Here is a 15,216-nt window from a genome sequence, read left to right on the forward strand (position 1 = left end):
ATAGAGAAGAGCCAGATTCGACAATAGAAAAAAAGCCAGTGGTCTGCGCTTTCTGGGGCGGTTTCTTTTATTGGTATTTCGTACTACAGTTTTTCCTCATTCATGGCCTCTGGCAATTGGCATTGCATAGATTTTCGAACCGGCGCAGCGGTATCAACATCGCGTTTTATAAATATTGGCACAAATAGCCAAATTGCAGAATTGCCCTGTTTTCGTAGGCCAAGTAGATGCACAACTTGCAGACAGCATACCTCGACCGGACCGGGCTGCAGCCGTGCGGCGGGTAACTCGACAATAAAACTTACAAACCGAGACAGGTCGCATGTCGGCCTCGCCCTCCTCCTGGAACCTGCATCTCTCGCTTTGCATGTCGGCTGACCAGCCTTTTACACCGACTTTGTAGTCGAACCTAGCCTGGGCCTTGGAATCTACCTTTCCCACCATTACTTCACTCCTCTTCGTCCACGCCTCCCTCTTCAGGTTGCAGGCCGTTGTATTTGCCGGACAAATTCGGAATTGTCTCCGATGCCCTTCTTGTCATCTGCACTTCGCCTTCAGCTTTTGACGTTTTCCCTCACCTATGCTGGAGGCCACATGTTTTAATGCTGCGTGGCTGCCTGGCCTGCCACACTTGCGTTTCCTTACTGGTCTCGTCATCAAAGCCGACCTGCCTCAGGATATGAGACAAGTCTCATACCGTCAGATGCTTTGGCCCAAAAAAAAATTGGCAGAATACCACTAAAGATTATAGAAAACGAAAATGACAAGAAGAGCCATACCAAGTTCCAAGCACAGTCATTGCCGTTACCATATGACTCGGCGTCTCAGCCATGAGAGCACTGCCCGGAACGAGGCTTCGTCTGGGAAATACAGAGGATGCAGCACGGAAAACCTCACCTGGCAAAATCAGCTTTCTTGCACTTAGAGTGGTATTTTCAAAATCTTTCCGGTCTCTGTCCATCTGTCACAGGCTGACGGACTGGCTCGTGCCTTAAAAATCCATTGGGCAACCCACTGCACCCACTAACAGCGGCCGGGGTGGGGGTGCTCTTGCCGTGAAAGGCAAGTTGTTAACAGACTGGCCAACCGCAGTCCGCTCCTTCCGCCGGTCCCCACTGCAATATCAACATGTAATTCGTACGCAAACACGGGCCAAGAATGAGGCAGGAACGGCGGTAACAGCGGGCCATGGAAAGGGCAGGGGCTATTGGTCCCTTGTTTTTTGTCTCTGCTTTACCTGCCTTTGCACCTGCCTTCCGCGAGCCTTGCCCTTGTTTCTCTTCCTGGCAACTGCTTCAACGTCCTATTCGTGCCAGGGAAGGAGCATATGTGTATTTCGTATGTGCTGCTACATTACCGTGCTACATTCAACGCCGTAGATCTCCTACTACCTCGCAGTGCAAATGCGACTGACCAGGCTCGAGCTCTTGTCTCTGCGTGTGTCTACATGTCCACTCTGCATCTCACGCCTTTATCCCGCTCGCCGCGGTTTTTTCAAAGGACTTCCGTTTCCTTTTCTCCTTTTCCATATCTGTAGCCTTTTTATCGCCGCTTCCTTGCCTGAAAAGCACTCTGTGTGTAACTTTTGCGGGAGTTGCAATCGCACTTGCCTGCTCCGTATTTTATTCCGTGGCTTTCTTCCTTCCCAATTCAGACTCGTCTCTTCTCTTCGTAGATTGCCGCCAGTGCCCTGCTTGGCAGGTAGCTGACACTGGCCGGACGGGCTTGCCCCTCGTTCGCGCCTTCCTGCGTCGCCGATGAGTCAAACACTATCTCCGATCGGCAAAGCGGTGTGGCCAGATACCCTACTGAGGCAACATGTTCTTGCACGCGGCTGGCGAAAGCGACCCGGAGGCTAGGATCTTTGTCCTGCGGTCCTCTGTGCCCACAATTCGCCATGCTCGTCATTTTCTGGCGACGAGAGTTCTATATCACCACCTGGAATTTCTCGATTTGGAGACATAAACGTCTAACAGTTGAGACGTGCACTTGACTTCTGCTCTTTGAACAGTCGCCTCAATTTCGCCTCGTTCGTGCGGCGTCCTTTGCGCCTTCCGCTGTTGACCTTTCCGCGCCTCGTTCCTTCCTACTCATCGTGTCTCTCCTGCTTGCCTTTGCTACAGGATCTTGCACCTGCCGCCCCGATAGACGCCCTGCTCCTGCCAATTTGAAGGATTGCAGCCACCAGCCTCTTTCCCAGACCATCACGCCGCCCAGGACTTTCTTTCCTGCATTCTGCATCTACGTAGTCCTTCTGTTTTTTCTTTTAAGTTCTGTTTTTTTTTTTCTTTTTCATTCTCATTGTGCATCTTGACTCACGTCGTCAGCATCGTCACTTTGCCTTCCTTTCTGACTCCTTGGACCTGTATTCTTGACGCATCCACACGCATCCACCCACCCACGCTTTCGTTCACAGCCTCGATTTACCCATGAAAGGACCCATCGAGGTAGCTACCAGCTTGGGTTAGGTACCTGCGCATCCATGCTGCTATCACATTATCGGATTACGACATTCACGCATACGAAGCCAAAATACAAATACAAAGCCAGGGTCCCGGGCTAGCTTGCGCTGCCTCGCCCTTTTGTTGTCTTCTTTGTTTTTGAGCAGCCTGTCTGTGTAGAATTTCTCATATCCCAGCTCGTCGTGTTTTGCAGCTGTTGTTTGCTTCTGCCTCATTCTGGCGTCACTCCCTGGGGTCGTTTTGTTCGTCGACCTCAGTTTGCCAACCCCCTCGCCATCCGCTCTGCATATTCTCCACTCCGCTCACGCCCGGCCTTCTGGTCTGTCTGACTGCCTGTTCCATTTAGCACTCTGTTTTTGTCTGCCTCCACTCTACGTGAATCCAGCTGGTTAATTCCTTTATTGTGCTGTGCTTTCCCGTTGTAGCCAGCCAAGGCTTTTCTCATATTCTGCATACATCTCTCCTGTTTTCATTTGTTTCATTTTTCTTCCTGTCCTTTACTCTTTTCCCGTTCTTTTTTTTTTTTTTTTTTTTTTTTTTGGCTTTTGATTGTGTTTCCCCGTGCCGCTGCGTCTTCTCCAGTTTGGTGTAAAAGCAGCAGCATTGGACCAGTCGAAAGACCTCATCCTCTTTTCTCTCCCTCTCCCCCTGAGAAGGATCATTGGCGAGAAAAAGAAAGAACAGAAGCAGCTCACAGCCAAAGAAAGAGAAAACGCTGCCGAGAGACTTTCCAAGTACGGACTACGGAATCCCGACAGCGTGAAAGCGCTGCAAGGCTCGGCAATTTTCCCATTTCTCCAACGCGCGTTTCTCGCCAATCATGCACGATGAATCCATGATTCTTGGAGTTGGTGCCGCATTGGCCGCCATCACCCTCTTGACCTACCCCTCCGTGTCTGGTCTCATTAACCAGATCCGTAAGCGTGAGCAGCGAAGCGATGACGTCTACAGCGACCCGGACGGCAAGGCTACGGCCGAGTCGGACGCCGCTTTCTCCGACACGCTGCCCAAGGCGGCTGTGCTGCTCTCCGCCCTCCTCGGCGCCGGACCGTCACTCGCCGCGTCCGTTCTAGCCACGCTCAACAACGGCCGTGACAAGCTGTTTGTTGAGAACTGGCTCGTGACGGCTGCATGGGTATGTTCCTTTCCCTCGTCCGCGTCTCTCTCATGTCGCTCTGTCGTCTAACAACAATGCCTAGCTCCTCATTTTGTTCCAGGCGATCGCCATTGTGGCCATCCGTCGCTCGTCCGAGGCCTACCACTTTGGTCTTTTCACCTTCGCGAGTGGTCTCACACTGGCTTACATCACTATTACCCTTGACACCAAGGTCGTCGAAGACCTGCTCGAGAACAACCGCCTAGTCTTTGGGCTGCGTGTCACTGAGCTTGTAGGTGTTGCCGCCGTCACCGCGGCCAGCGTTCTGCTGCCTCGGCGGCCCGAGGTCTACTACCAGAATGAACTCGTCGACCGAATGTACACCACGACTGCGTACAGCCGCTTCACCTTCTCGTGGCCCTCGGAGCTTATGAAGCTCTCGGTCACCAAGAAGAGCTTGGATCTCATCGACATGCCTCGCCCGAACCATCTGACCCGTGCTGTCAACATGTCCGCCAACTGGCGCGCTGCCAACTACCCGGACCGTCGCCTTTGGCTCTCCATTATCCGTGCCCACGTCGGCCCCTTTGCTCTACAGTGGCTGCTGACCTTCGGCACGGCCATCCTCAACTTTGCACCGCAGTGGGTCGTCCTGCGTCTGCTGCGCATCCTGGAGGGTCGTGTTCTGGGCCAACCCTTGAGCGTCGATGCTTGGATCTGGGTTCTGTGGCTCGGCATTGCCATCGTTGCCCAGTCGCTTCTCGAATCTTACGTCTTCTGGCTGTCTTGGGCAGAGCTCAGCATCCCTGTCCGCGCCCAGCTCTCTGCTCTGATCTTTGAAAAGTCTATGCGCCGCAAGGATGTTAAGCAGGGCCGCAGGAAGAACAAGGACGCCGCCGTTGGCCCGACCGATCCCGCCATTGCGGCGCCTGGAGCCGAGACAACCGCCGCTGATGCCCCCGAGGTGCCCGAACCGACCGACGCTGCCAAGGAGGACGAAGAAGACGACCTTGAGTCTGCGAAGAAGACTAAACAGGGCACTGTCAACCTGATCGGAGTTGATGGCAAGCGTGTCTCGGACTTTTGCTCTTACCAGAACCTCTTCCCCGGTAGTCTGTTCAAGCTTATTGTTTCGCTCACGTTCCTTGTCAATCTTCTGGGCTGGATTCCTCTCGCCGCCGGTTTCACGTCGATGCTCATCATCATGCCCTTCAACATCTACTTCTCGAGACTCTATGCGGACGCCCAGGACAAGTTGATGAAGCTGCGCGATGAGAAGCTGGAGGTCGTCACCGAGGCCCTGCAGGGCATTCGCCAGATCAAGTTCTCTGCCCTCGAACCGCAGTGGGAGGACAAGATCGGCGAGGTGCGCAATCGCGAGCTCAAGAGGGTCTGGGACGTCTTCTGCTACGATGCCATTCTGATTGCCTGCTGGGTCACGAGCCCTATTGCCCTATCCGCCATCTCGCTTGCCGTCTATGCCTACATCTACGGCGAGCTCAGCCCGTCTGTCGCCTTTGTCAGCCTGGGTGTTTTCCGGGCCCTGGAAGTTACTCTGTCTGTTATCCCTGAACTGACGACCGACCTGCTTGATGCCTGGGTCTCTATCAAGCGTATTGAGGAGTACCTTTGCAGCCCCGATCTTGTGAAGGTTTCCAAGGACGGCGATGAGATTTCGTTTGACAAGGCTTCCATTGCTTGGCCATCTGACGAGGATATTGACGAGAGCGAACGCTTCGTCCTGCGTGACGTCAACCTTACTTTCCCCCAGGGCGAACTCTCGGTCATCTCTGGCAAGACTGGTACCGGCAAGAGCATGTTGCTTTCCGCCATTCTTGGCGAGGTCGATCTCCTTGCCGGCAGCATCACCGTCCCTGACGGCCTGTCCATTGACGACCGCCATGATTCCAAGGCCACCAAAGGTGACTGGATCCTGCCCAAGTCGATTGCGTACATTGCCCAAATTCCCTGGATCGAGAATGCTACGATTCGCGAGAACATCATTTTCGGCCTGCCTACTGACGAGGAGCGCTACCAGAAGACCATCGAGGTATGCGCTCTTACGAAAGATCTCGAGATGTTGTCAGACGGAGAGGACACCGAAATCGGCGCCAACGGCATCAACCTGAGTGGTGGCCAGAAGTGGCGAATCACCCTCGCCCGTGCCATCTACTCGCGTGCCGGTATTCTTGTCATGGACGACATTTTCAGTGCTGTCGATGCCCACGTCGGTCGCCACATCTTTGAGAAGTGCATTAACGGCGAGCTCTGTGCTGGCCGCACCCGTATTCTGGTCACCCATCACGTTTCTCTGTGTGCACCCCAGACCAAGTTTCTCGTTGAGCTTGGCGAGGGCCGCGTGCTTCACTCGGGCCTGCTTTCGGAACTTGCCGAGGATGGCACCCTCGATCGCATCAAGAGCCATGAGCAGCGCGCCGCGGAAATCAACGACGATGAAACCGCCGAGGCCACGGCTGTGAACTCGGACGATTCCACTGATAACGGCGACGACAACGACAACGAGAGTGGCCCTAGCGATGGTGGTGCTCTCAAGAAGACTGCTTCTCGCGCCTCCCAAGCCGCAGCCGCAGATGCTGCTCCCAAGAAGACGGCCAGAAAGTTTGTCGAGGACGAGAAACGCGAAGAAGGTGCCGTTCGCAAGCACGTGTACCTTGCGTATCTCAAGGCAAGCGGCGGTTGGCCCTTCTGGACTAGCGTCTTAGTTGTGTTCTTTATCGTGCAGATTCTCAATGTTTCTCGCTCCTGGTGGCTGCGCATCTGGACTGGTCTGTACGATGAGAAGAGTGAAGCGACCTCGTTCAATTATTCCACTCTTGGCCACCACGCCCTCGGCCAGAACCAGCAGTACTCTTACACCGGCGGCCTTCACCACCAGACGACCATGGGCTCTGTGAACGGTTTTTCAAGTGCGTTCAGCTCATCCAACAAGGTCGGCACGTACACGACTGAATCTATGAGCTACTATATGGGAATCTACGTCCTCCTTGCCATGTCCACGGCCATCATCAGCTCGGCACGATACTTTTACGTCTACCATGGTTCGATTCGGGCTAGCCGGACTCTGTTCGAGAGACTCAACTTTGTCATTCTTCGGGCCCCGCTCCGCTGGCTCGACACTGTGCCCGTCGGTCGTATTCTGAACCGTTTCACCGCCGACTTCAACATTATTGATAACCAGCTGGCCAACTCCATCAGCTTTGGTGGTAATTCGTTTGTCCAGCTGATTGGTGTCGTCTTGTCTGGTTTCTTTGTCTCGCCTTTCATTGTGCTGATGTCGTTTGTCCTCTTGGTCATCTGCGTCTACTTCGCCTCCATCTATGTCACCGCTGCCCGCCCTGCGAAGCGTCTTGAGAGCACGGCTAAGTCGCCCGTGTTTGAGCAGTTCGGCACGGCCCTGTCAGGTGTCGTGACCATTCGTGGCTACGACAAGGTGCAAGTCTATATTCAGCGCATGTACCGCAAGCTGGATGACTGGTCGACCACGACCTGGCACCTGTGGCTGTTCAACCGCTGGGTTGGCTGGCGCATGAGCCTGGTGGGCTCCTTCTTCTCCGTCGTCGTTGCCTCGGTTCTTTTCTCTTCACCGACGATTGACTCGGCCCTGGCTGGTTTCGCACTGGCCTTTGCTCTGGATTTCTCCTCGTGCGTCATGTGGACAGTGCGTCTATACGCTAACGTCGAGCTCCAAATGAATGCGGCCGAGCGCATTATTGAGTACACGGAGCTGCCTACCGAGGATCTTGGTGGTCAACAACCACCTGCGGCCTGGCCGACGGAAGGCCGCATTGAGGTCGACAACCTGGTTGTCAGCTACGCTCCCGATTTGCCGCCTGTCCTGAAGGGTCTTACGTTTGGTGTTGAGCGCAACCAGCGCGTTGGTGTTGTCGGCCGCACCGGTGCCGGCAAGTCGTCACTGACTCTGGCGCTGTTCCGTTTCCTCGAGGCTCGCTCGGGTAGCATTCACATTGACGGCATCGACATCTCCAAGATCAGGCTCCACGATCTCCGTTCGCGCTTGGCTATCATTCCTCAGGACCCCGTTTTGTTCTCTGGCACTATTCGCAGCAACCTGGACCCCTTCAACACACACACTGACGAAGAGTTGCGCGACTGTTTGGATCGCGTACACTTGACAGCGTCCCGCGCGTCGTCGGCTGCCACTTCGGGTCGCAACTCGCCTACACCTGCCGAGCCCGCCTCGTCCTCCAGCACTGTGTCGGAGCCCAAGAACGTCAACATCTTCAACGACCTGTCCTCGCAGATCTCTGAAGGTGGCCTCAATCTGTCGCAGGGCCAGCGCCAGTTGCTCTGCCTGGCCCGTGCCATTGTCCGGAGACCGCGTGTCATGGTGCTGGACGAGGCGACGTCGGCCGTCGACATGCACACGGATGGTCTAATCCAACGCAGCATTCGCGAAGAGTTCACGGACTCGACCTTGCTTGTGATTGCGCACCGTCTGAGCACCATTGCCGACTTTGACCGCATTCTTGTGCTCAGCGATGGTGCGGTGGCCGAGTACGGCACGCCGCGCGAGCTGTGGGAGAAGGGTGCCGAGGTGGGCATCTTCCGCGGCATGTGCGAGGAGAGTGGTGAGCGCGACAAGCTGGAGAAGGTTGTGTTCGGCACGGCCTCCTCTTCTTGAGCACTTGGCGTCTTTTCTCGAAGTGGCATATAACATCCGCTGTTTTTGTAATTTCTTCTTATACGTTTTGCACGCCTCGAGTTGTTCAGATTGTCTTATTTTTTCATATATCGCGTTGTTTCCTACCAACTACTTCTGCCCATTTTTGTTTCGAGATTTGGATTTGTTCAAAAATGCTTGTTTTATTCTCAGTTTAACCCAAAAAGAAGACACTCTTGTTTGGCAGTGTCGCAATTTTGCATTTCGTTCTTATTTCTCTTCTTTGGTTTCTCGACTTATATGTCCCTGTCGAAGTGCTGATTTTTTGAATAAATTGTCAAGACTTCATTCAAAAAGTCAAAAAAAAAGGAGAAAGAAAGAAAGCCAGGTGTCTTTCACACCGAGGCAAATGCCAATTTTTATTTTTATTATTACTGTTATTTTTAAGTCAGATACAAATATATCTCATTTGTCTTTCTGCATAAGCTATAGACAATACGTAAACGTTTCCAAATTTTGTATACATAAAGTCACCCGGGCTCGCTTTTCTCAATCCATGGTATTCATTTTGTCGCAAAACAGGCCATCTCTCATCTGATCATCATGCAGCATGGTTTCATCTCGTTTGTTCATCATGGGAGACGCAGCTCGGCCCGGTCACCAACCTCGGCCACACGTTCAAGACCGTTCCAGAGGTAGCGCACATGCAGTACCTTTTTGCCGCGAGCCGCCCGGCGCTGTGTGGGCGTTGTCGTTTGCCCGTCGTTGTGCTTCTTGGAGCGGTAGTTGGGCGCCGGGTCCCAGAAACCAAGCAGACGGCCCTTTTGCAGGCCGGCCGGAATGTAGAGATAGTCGCTGTCGGTGGCATCGTTGCCGCTGCCGCCCGTCACAATTAGGGCAGACACTGCCGCGGTGACATCCGCCACCTCGTAATCGGGCGCCCAGCCGTTGCGCGAGGCCATAGCAGTCACGGGCGGACAGGCAGCATGAATGCCGTGGCCCAGACCGCTCGTCGCGCTATCGTGGCGTGCGTGCCCAGTGTCCGGGTCATCCGGGTCGTCGGCGAGGGCTATGCCGTACTTGGCGCTGATAATGACGAGCTCGTTGTGGTGGTGGTCGTTGTCACTAGCAGTGCTGCTGTGAATCCCCGAGCGCTGACGCATCTGCTGCTCCAGTACGCGCTGTGCGTCGACAGCCGAAGCCAGGATCATGGTCAGCTCGTCGGCCTCGGCGCGGTGGTGCGTAATGGCCTGTTCTTCTTCCTCGTCAAAGTCAAAGTCGGCATCGTGGGCATCGTCCGCCGTCTCGTGCTCGTAACCGGCTGTGGCAGCGTCCTCACCAGTCAGACTGCGTCTCTTGGCGCGCGCTTTGGACCGCGACGACTTCCACTGCTTGGTGGCGGCGCGCCAGTAGATGCGTGCGACCTCGCGGACGGCCATGACGGCCACGGGTGCAATGGCGGCCCATACGAAGAGTTTGGCGGCTGCGTGGGTCACCGAGGCGGACGAGGAAGCGGCAATCGAAGCCGGGTTCGGCAGCAGCAACAAAGGCAGCTTGAAGCGCTGGCCCAGGCGCGACCAATACAGGGAGATGTGGACATGGCCACTGCCAGCGCTCAGGGCGACCTCAAGGCCGAGCTTAGGCGGAGTCGTGCTGGCGGGGGTGCTGCTGCGGAAGCTTGTTGTGGCGTTGCTGGTCCAGCCGTTGCGGAGGCCCCACCAACGGACAGGCGCCAAAGCACGGACGGCGAGGTAGCCATCGGAGAAGTAGCAGTCGGCGGCGCACAGTTCAGCCTCGACGCGGACGGCTCGCTGCGGCGACTGGCGCTGCCGGCGACTGCGACGGGAGTTGGAGGCAGCGGTAGACGGGGGTGTCCGTCCGAGAGGGGTGAGGAAGACGGTACGGCCGTAGCGCAGGTAAGCAGCCGCGGAGCCGTAGCCTGTCGTGGCGGCTGAGACAGTCCATGTGCCGTGCGGGGAAACGGGGTTGCGACGGTCGGACGAGTATGCCGTCACATTGCCTAGGGTATCCATGTCGATGTCGACGCCCTTGAGACCGCGGTCGGCGGGACACGTCAGGGGCCGTCCGGCGTGCAGGCCCAGTTGATGGGGGCTCATGCTGTAACCGACCTCTACCATGGGTGGGATAAAGGGGGCGAAGACAGAAGAGACAGAATCCAGCGAGGATGAGGACGAGGACGACCACCACGCGTTTCCGCTGTCGGCGCACACGAAGATGTTACCGTTGCCGCTGCCCACGCGGCGGGAGAGACCAAGGCCAAAGCGTGGCAGCGACGGCGACGACGCCAGCAGACGATTCGAAAACAAGGACGATTCGCCGGTCTGCACCATAGCCTCTACATGGATAGGCTCGTTGCTGGGATGGCCGAAAATGCGGCGCTCAAGCTTATGGGCGGCCGCGGGCAGTTGAACAGTCTGGGCAATGCGGGCCGTGACGGCCGCACGGGGCAGCACCTCGGTCTCGACGTCAACCACAACGGACGGCGGCGGGGGGCCTGGTGCACTGCCGGGAGGATTGGCGAGCGCACTGCCAGACCAGAACTCCTGGCGGTAGCCGAGCACGACACAGCCAGTGGCTCGAGTATGCGCTAGCTGTGCGATGCGGGCCGGGCCGAGCACCTCGGGCAAAAGCGGCTGGAACCGGTCGCCAAGTGGAAGGACGGCACCAGCAGCGGCTGCCGCTGTAGATAGAGAGTACGTGGAGGCGGACAGGCTCACAATGGGGATGCCGCAGCGAATGGGCCACAGGGGCTGGTCGGCGGCGGCGGCAGCAGAAGAAGTAGACGAGTGGCGGCGGGTATAGTAGTAGGTGCGGCCATCGCGACTCTTAAAAGAATTTTGTGCCGCAGGCCCGGGGCCTATGCCATAGTGCTCGTGCAACAGGCGGCGCGCCTTCTGAAGGCGGCACTGCAGCTGGAAGAGGCTGGCTTCGGTATACTGGCGAAGGGCGGGCAGGCCGACGCGGACGGATTGTGTGAGGGAGTAGTCGAGAGAAGCGACGTTCGGTGCGGCTGGGAGGAGCTGGCCTGCCCGATGATGGGCACCCGAAACAGTATAACGGGCGCCCAGATCGGTTGTCGTCTGGAAGTCGTATTTACGCACAAATGCCGGGGCCTGTGGTGAAGGGTAGGCGGCTGTTGGTGCTGTTGGCGCCGTTGTGGCCTTGTCGGAGCTGCGTGTCATTTTGCTTTTGCCGCTCTTGCCGTCATCCACCTCACTCTCGCTGTCGTCATCGTCGTCGTCGTCAAGGCCGTCGCCCGCGCGGTTGTCTTCCAGGTCATCAAGGTAGAGGTCGTACTCGAGCCGGCGAATTGGGTCGATCAGCGTCTCAAACGCGTTCTGGATCTCCAAAAAATAGGCGGCTGCAAAAGGCCGCAGCGCCGTGGGCATCAAGTTCGCTTTGTCGGGGTCGCTGCTGGCACTGCCGTTGCTGACGGTGCTGTTGAGCAGGCGGAACAGGCGGAAGTAGGCAGCACGAATCTGGGCGCCGTTGGGCGGCGGGAACTGCTCCCTCGAGAGGCAGAAGAGGTCGTAGTAGCTGCGGTGCACGCGGGACGCCGGGATGCGAGCAGGAGGAGGAGCGGCTGCGGCGGCGATGGAGGACCGTGGACCACGCTGTGCAGGAGGCAGGACAGGCACAGGCAGCCGCAATGTGTCTTGCAGCTCCTCGACGATCTCCGCGTCACGGGGCGGCGACTTCTGGCTGCTGCTGCTGCCGCCGCCGCCACTAATGACGGTCACGTCGGCTGATGAGTGTGCACGGCTTCTCTTCTTCTGTTTGGTGGGCGTCTGCTCAGGCGTGTCGTTGTCGTCTGTCAGATCATTGCCGTCGCTGCTGGCGTCGGAACGGCCACCTCCAATCGTAGCCGCATCGTCCTCGTCTTCATTCTCTTCCAAGACCGTGCTGTATGCACCCCCGAGGTACTCTTCCTCGGCCTGCCAAGGCGACCCCTGCAAGCCGTTGCCCGTGGACGAAGCGGTGGGGGTCATGCTGCCGAGTTCAGCAAAGGGGTCCAGCCCACCGACGCCGCCCACGCTGGCTGCAGCAGCGGCGGCGGCGGCCGCCTCGTACCCGTCGTATGCGTCGTACCCGTCATACCCATACACGGACGGCGCCCGTGCCGTGCCCACAGACAAAATGGACTGCGCGTCAAAGATGGACGAGGCGGTGTCGTCAAAGCCAAAGTCGAGCACGCTGCGTGTCGATGCGAACTGGTCGGTCAGCGAGAAGCGGGACTCGCTGGCACGGCCGGCGAGATTGCCATAGATGCCACCCGTGCCGGTGGACGGACCTGGGTCGGTGGCGGGCGGCTGCAGAGTGGCCGTAGACGAGGAAGACGTGGACGACGACGACGCGCCCGACTTTCTTGACGGCCGGTCAGACGGCATTGACGGTGCGAGTGACTCTCGCGAGCGGTTGCTGCTGCTGCCGGCAATACGGTGGAGCGACGTAGACGAACGGTTGGACGGTGCACCGCTGTGGCGGGCACTGCGGTGGCGGGAGGACGACATCGCCGAGGACGAGGAAACGTTGGATGCCGTGTCGGACGACGAGGGGTTGTTTGTTGACGAGGAGCCTCCAGAGCTCCTGAGGTGGGCCGTCGACGACGAGCGCGAGGAGCGGCGCCGGGTGTCGGACATGGCGGGGAAGGGAAGGCGCGACGGTCGTCACGCGCGACTAGTGCTTGCAGAACGAGGACGCTCTGGGAAGGAGGAAACGTAGTTGCAGCCGCAAAAAGCAAGAGGTAGGAGCGACTGCAGCCAGTACGACTTAACACGGAAAGAGCAAGGAACGAAAATAAACAAACGCAGGATAATTGAAAGAGGAAGGAAGAGGACAATGTCAGTGCAGGGGAAAGAGCAAACGACGAGAGGCCCTGCCTGGTCGCCCTCTTTGCAAACAGCGCCCCAAAGCAACACAACATATTACTCCGAACACAGGACATGGTTGGGCCGAAGTGTGTTTGCGTGCCGTGCCGCCGCAAGTGGGCAGTCCCTGGCGTGGCGTCCCTCTTTTTTCGTCTCACCGCCTCGTTGTCTCCATTATTGGCCTGCCTTGGCCGGCAGTAGGCGGTGGGCTGTGGTTCTCCAACTCGACGCAGAAGCCAAACAAACAGCTGCGACCGTTAAGGCAGGGATTAGGCTTATGAAAGTAGAGAAAAGAGCACCGCTCCTCACAAATGACGACGATGGCATTGAACAGGGGGCTCGTTTGGGTCCGTTTGGCTGCAATTGCAACAACACGTCATGCTCTATTTGCCTTTGTTTATTTACAGAAGGGTAGGATATACCCAATGAGAAGAAGGATGGCCGTCGCTGTTGCTCGAGTGCCGTGTTTCTACAAAACTTGAGATTGTTCAAGTCTATCGTCTAATCGTCTATCGTCTGTCGTCTGTCGTCGTCTATAACGTCCAGCTACAACATCCCGCTTACAGCTTCAGCACCTGCTCCTTGGTGTAGCCCAGCTCTTGCAGCGCGCCCGACAGCTCGCCCTGGTCTGACGGCGACTTCTTGTTGCCCGACACCGCATTCATCAAGCCGGGCGGGCCGCACACAAACAGCTTGAAGTCGCCGGCCTTGGGCTCCGGCAGCACCTGCTTCAGCAGCTCCTTGGTGATGTAGCCCTTGCCGCCCTGCCAGTCGGCCGTCGGCTTTTCCAGCACGTAGAACGTGCGGAACCGCTGCGGGTACGTGTTCTCCAGGTGGCGCAGCTCCTTGTGCAGCAGAATGTCCTCCTCGGCAATGTTGCCGTACACGAGCGTGATCTTGGTCTTGTCCTCGTCGGCGTTCCGCAGCACCGCCTTGATCAGCTGGTACATGGGCGTGATGCCCGTGCCGCCCGCCACGAGCCCAATCTGCTCGTGCTTGTTGGGCGCCCACTTGTACTTGACAATCGGCCCCTTGAAGTCCAGCGTGTCGCCCGGCGCCAGGCTGTGGATGTGCGGCGACATCTTGCCGCCCTCGTACCGCTTCACGAGCAGGTCCAGGTGGCCCTGCGCGTCGGCGTCGCTGACGGCCGTGTAGGGGCGGATGATGGCCTTCTCGGCGCCCTCGGGCTTGAACTTTGTCAGCAGGGCGCTGGCAGCGTGCATGCCCGCGATCTGGTCCGGCTCGGGCAGCTTGAAGCGCACGAGCTTGGTGTTGTGGTTGACCACGTCGACGCTCTCGACCGTCAGCGGCACGAAGCCCTGGTCGCCGCCCCGGAAGGCCTCCTTGGCCGCCTGCTTGGCCGCACCGACGACATCGGCCGCCTTGTCCGTAGCCGCCTCGGCCTTCTTCGCGGGCGTCGTGCCGGTTGTCGTCGACAGGATGTAGTACGCCCCGGCGCCAATGGCCAGCGCTGCGCCCGCAAGCACGACCGTGTTGTTGCTGCCGCCGCCGGGCGTCGTTGCGTAGCGACGGGTCGTCTACAGAGGGTGGAAAATCGCGTGGTTAGTAAACGGAAAAGACAGACGGCCGGATGAGCTTTCCAGAAGGTCTCGCTGCACGCATGCACAGCTGCAAGCCTCAATTGACCACTGTCTCCTTCTTGTGGCTTGCCCGTTGCCTTGTGTAGGAGGTCGGCAGCTGGATACAGACTCTGCGTCGCAGCACTTGTCTGACGTCAGATTCCTTTTCGAGGGGATCTGTGCTTTTCACCGTTGTTAGCTTTGCCTTACCTGCTTGAGCGGTGACGAGGCCACCTGGAAGGTGCGGGTAGCCGCGCGAGCAAACATTGTGTCTGGGTAGGAGGAGAGAAAGGAACGAGCAAAGGGGTTGGTGATGTCGATTATGCGTGGAGAGAGGCAGGGCGAGGAAGGGAAAAAGAAAAAGAAATAGGAAAAGGGAAGCTCAAGGCAAGCCGGAAAAAACGGAGAAGTGGGACGGAACGGCCGCAGGCCATTGCGCCTAGGAAGTAGTTCTTGCTTGCTTCGAGCGTCCACTAAAGCGCCCCCAAAACGTTCGGATCCGCGACCATCAGCGCTACCAAACGCTCACAAAACCCGCGGTCTTTAC

At 57.4% G+C, this 15,216-nt stretch overlaps 3 protein-coding genes across 3 annotated transcripts; 1 reads left to right on the plus strand and 2 right to left on the minus strand.

Annotated features, from left to right (window-relative positions):
• Positions 1-3,282: 3,282 nt before the first annotated feature.
• On the plus strand, positions 3,283-8,221 carry SPBR_05483 (uncharacterized protein; the record flags this gene model as incomplete). The annotated part of the gene is made up of 2 exons (XM_040763747.1): positions 3,283-3,597; positions 3,680-8,221. 2 exons carry the CDS (start codon positions 3,283-3,285, stop codon positions 8,219-8,221), a joined length of 4,857 nt encoding a protein of 1,618 aa, XP_040622314.1.
• Positions 8,222-8,832: 611 nt separating this feature from the next.
• SPBR_05510 (uncharacterized protein) lies at positions 8,833-12,861 on the minus strand (the record flags this gene model as incomplete). Its single annotated transcript, XM_040763774.1, has 1 exon — positions 8,833-12,861. The coding sequence occupies one exon, from the start codon at positions 12,859-12,861 to the stop codon at positions 8,833-8,835; it is 4,029 nt and encodes a 1,342-aa protein (XP_040622315.1).
• A 788-nt stretch (positions 12,862-13,649) lies between these two features.
• SPBR_05960 (cytochrome-b5 reductase) lies at positions 13,650-14,936 on the minus strand (the record flags this gene model as incomplete). Its single annotated transcript, XM_040764222.1, has 2 exons — positions 13,650-14,627; positions 14,880-14,936. 2 exons carry the CDS (start codon positions 14,934-14,936, stop codon positions 13,650-13,652), a joined length of 1,035 nt encoding a protein of 344 aa, XP_040622316.1.
• Between the last annotated feature and the right edge of the window lie 280 nt (positions 14,937-15,216).

The sequence above is a fragment of the Sporothrix brasiliensis genome (assembly GCF_000820605.1).
Source record: "Sporothrix brasiliensis 5110 chromosome Unknown Cont15, whole genome shotgun sequence".
Taxonomy (NCBI): domain Eukaryota; kingdom Fungi; phylum Ascomycota; class Sordariomycetes; order Ophiostomatales; family Ophiostomataceae; genus Sporothrix; species Sporothrix brasiliensis.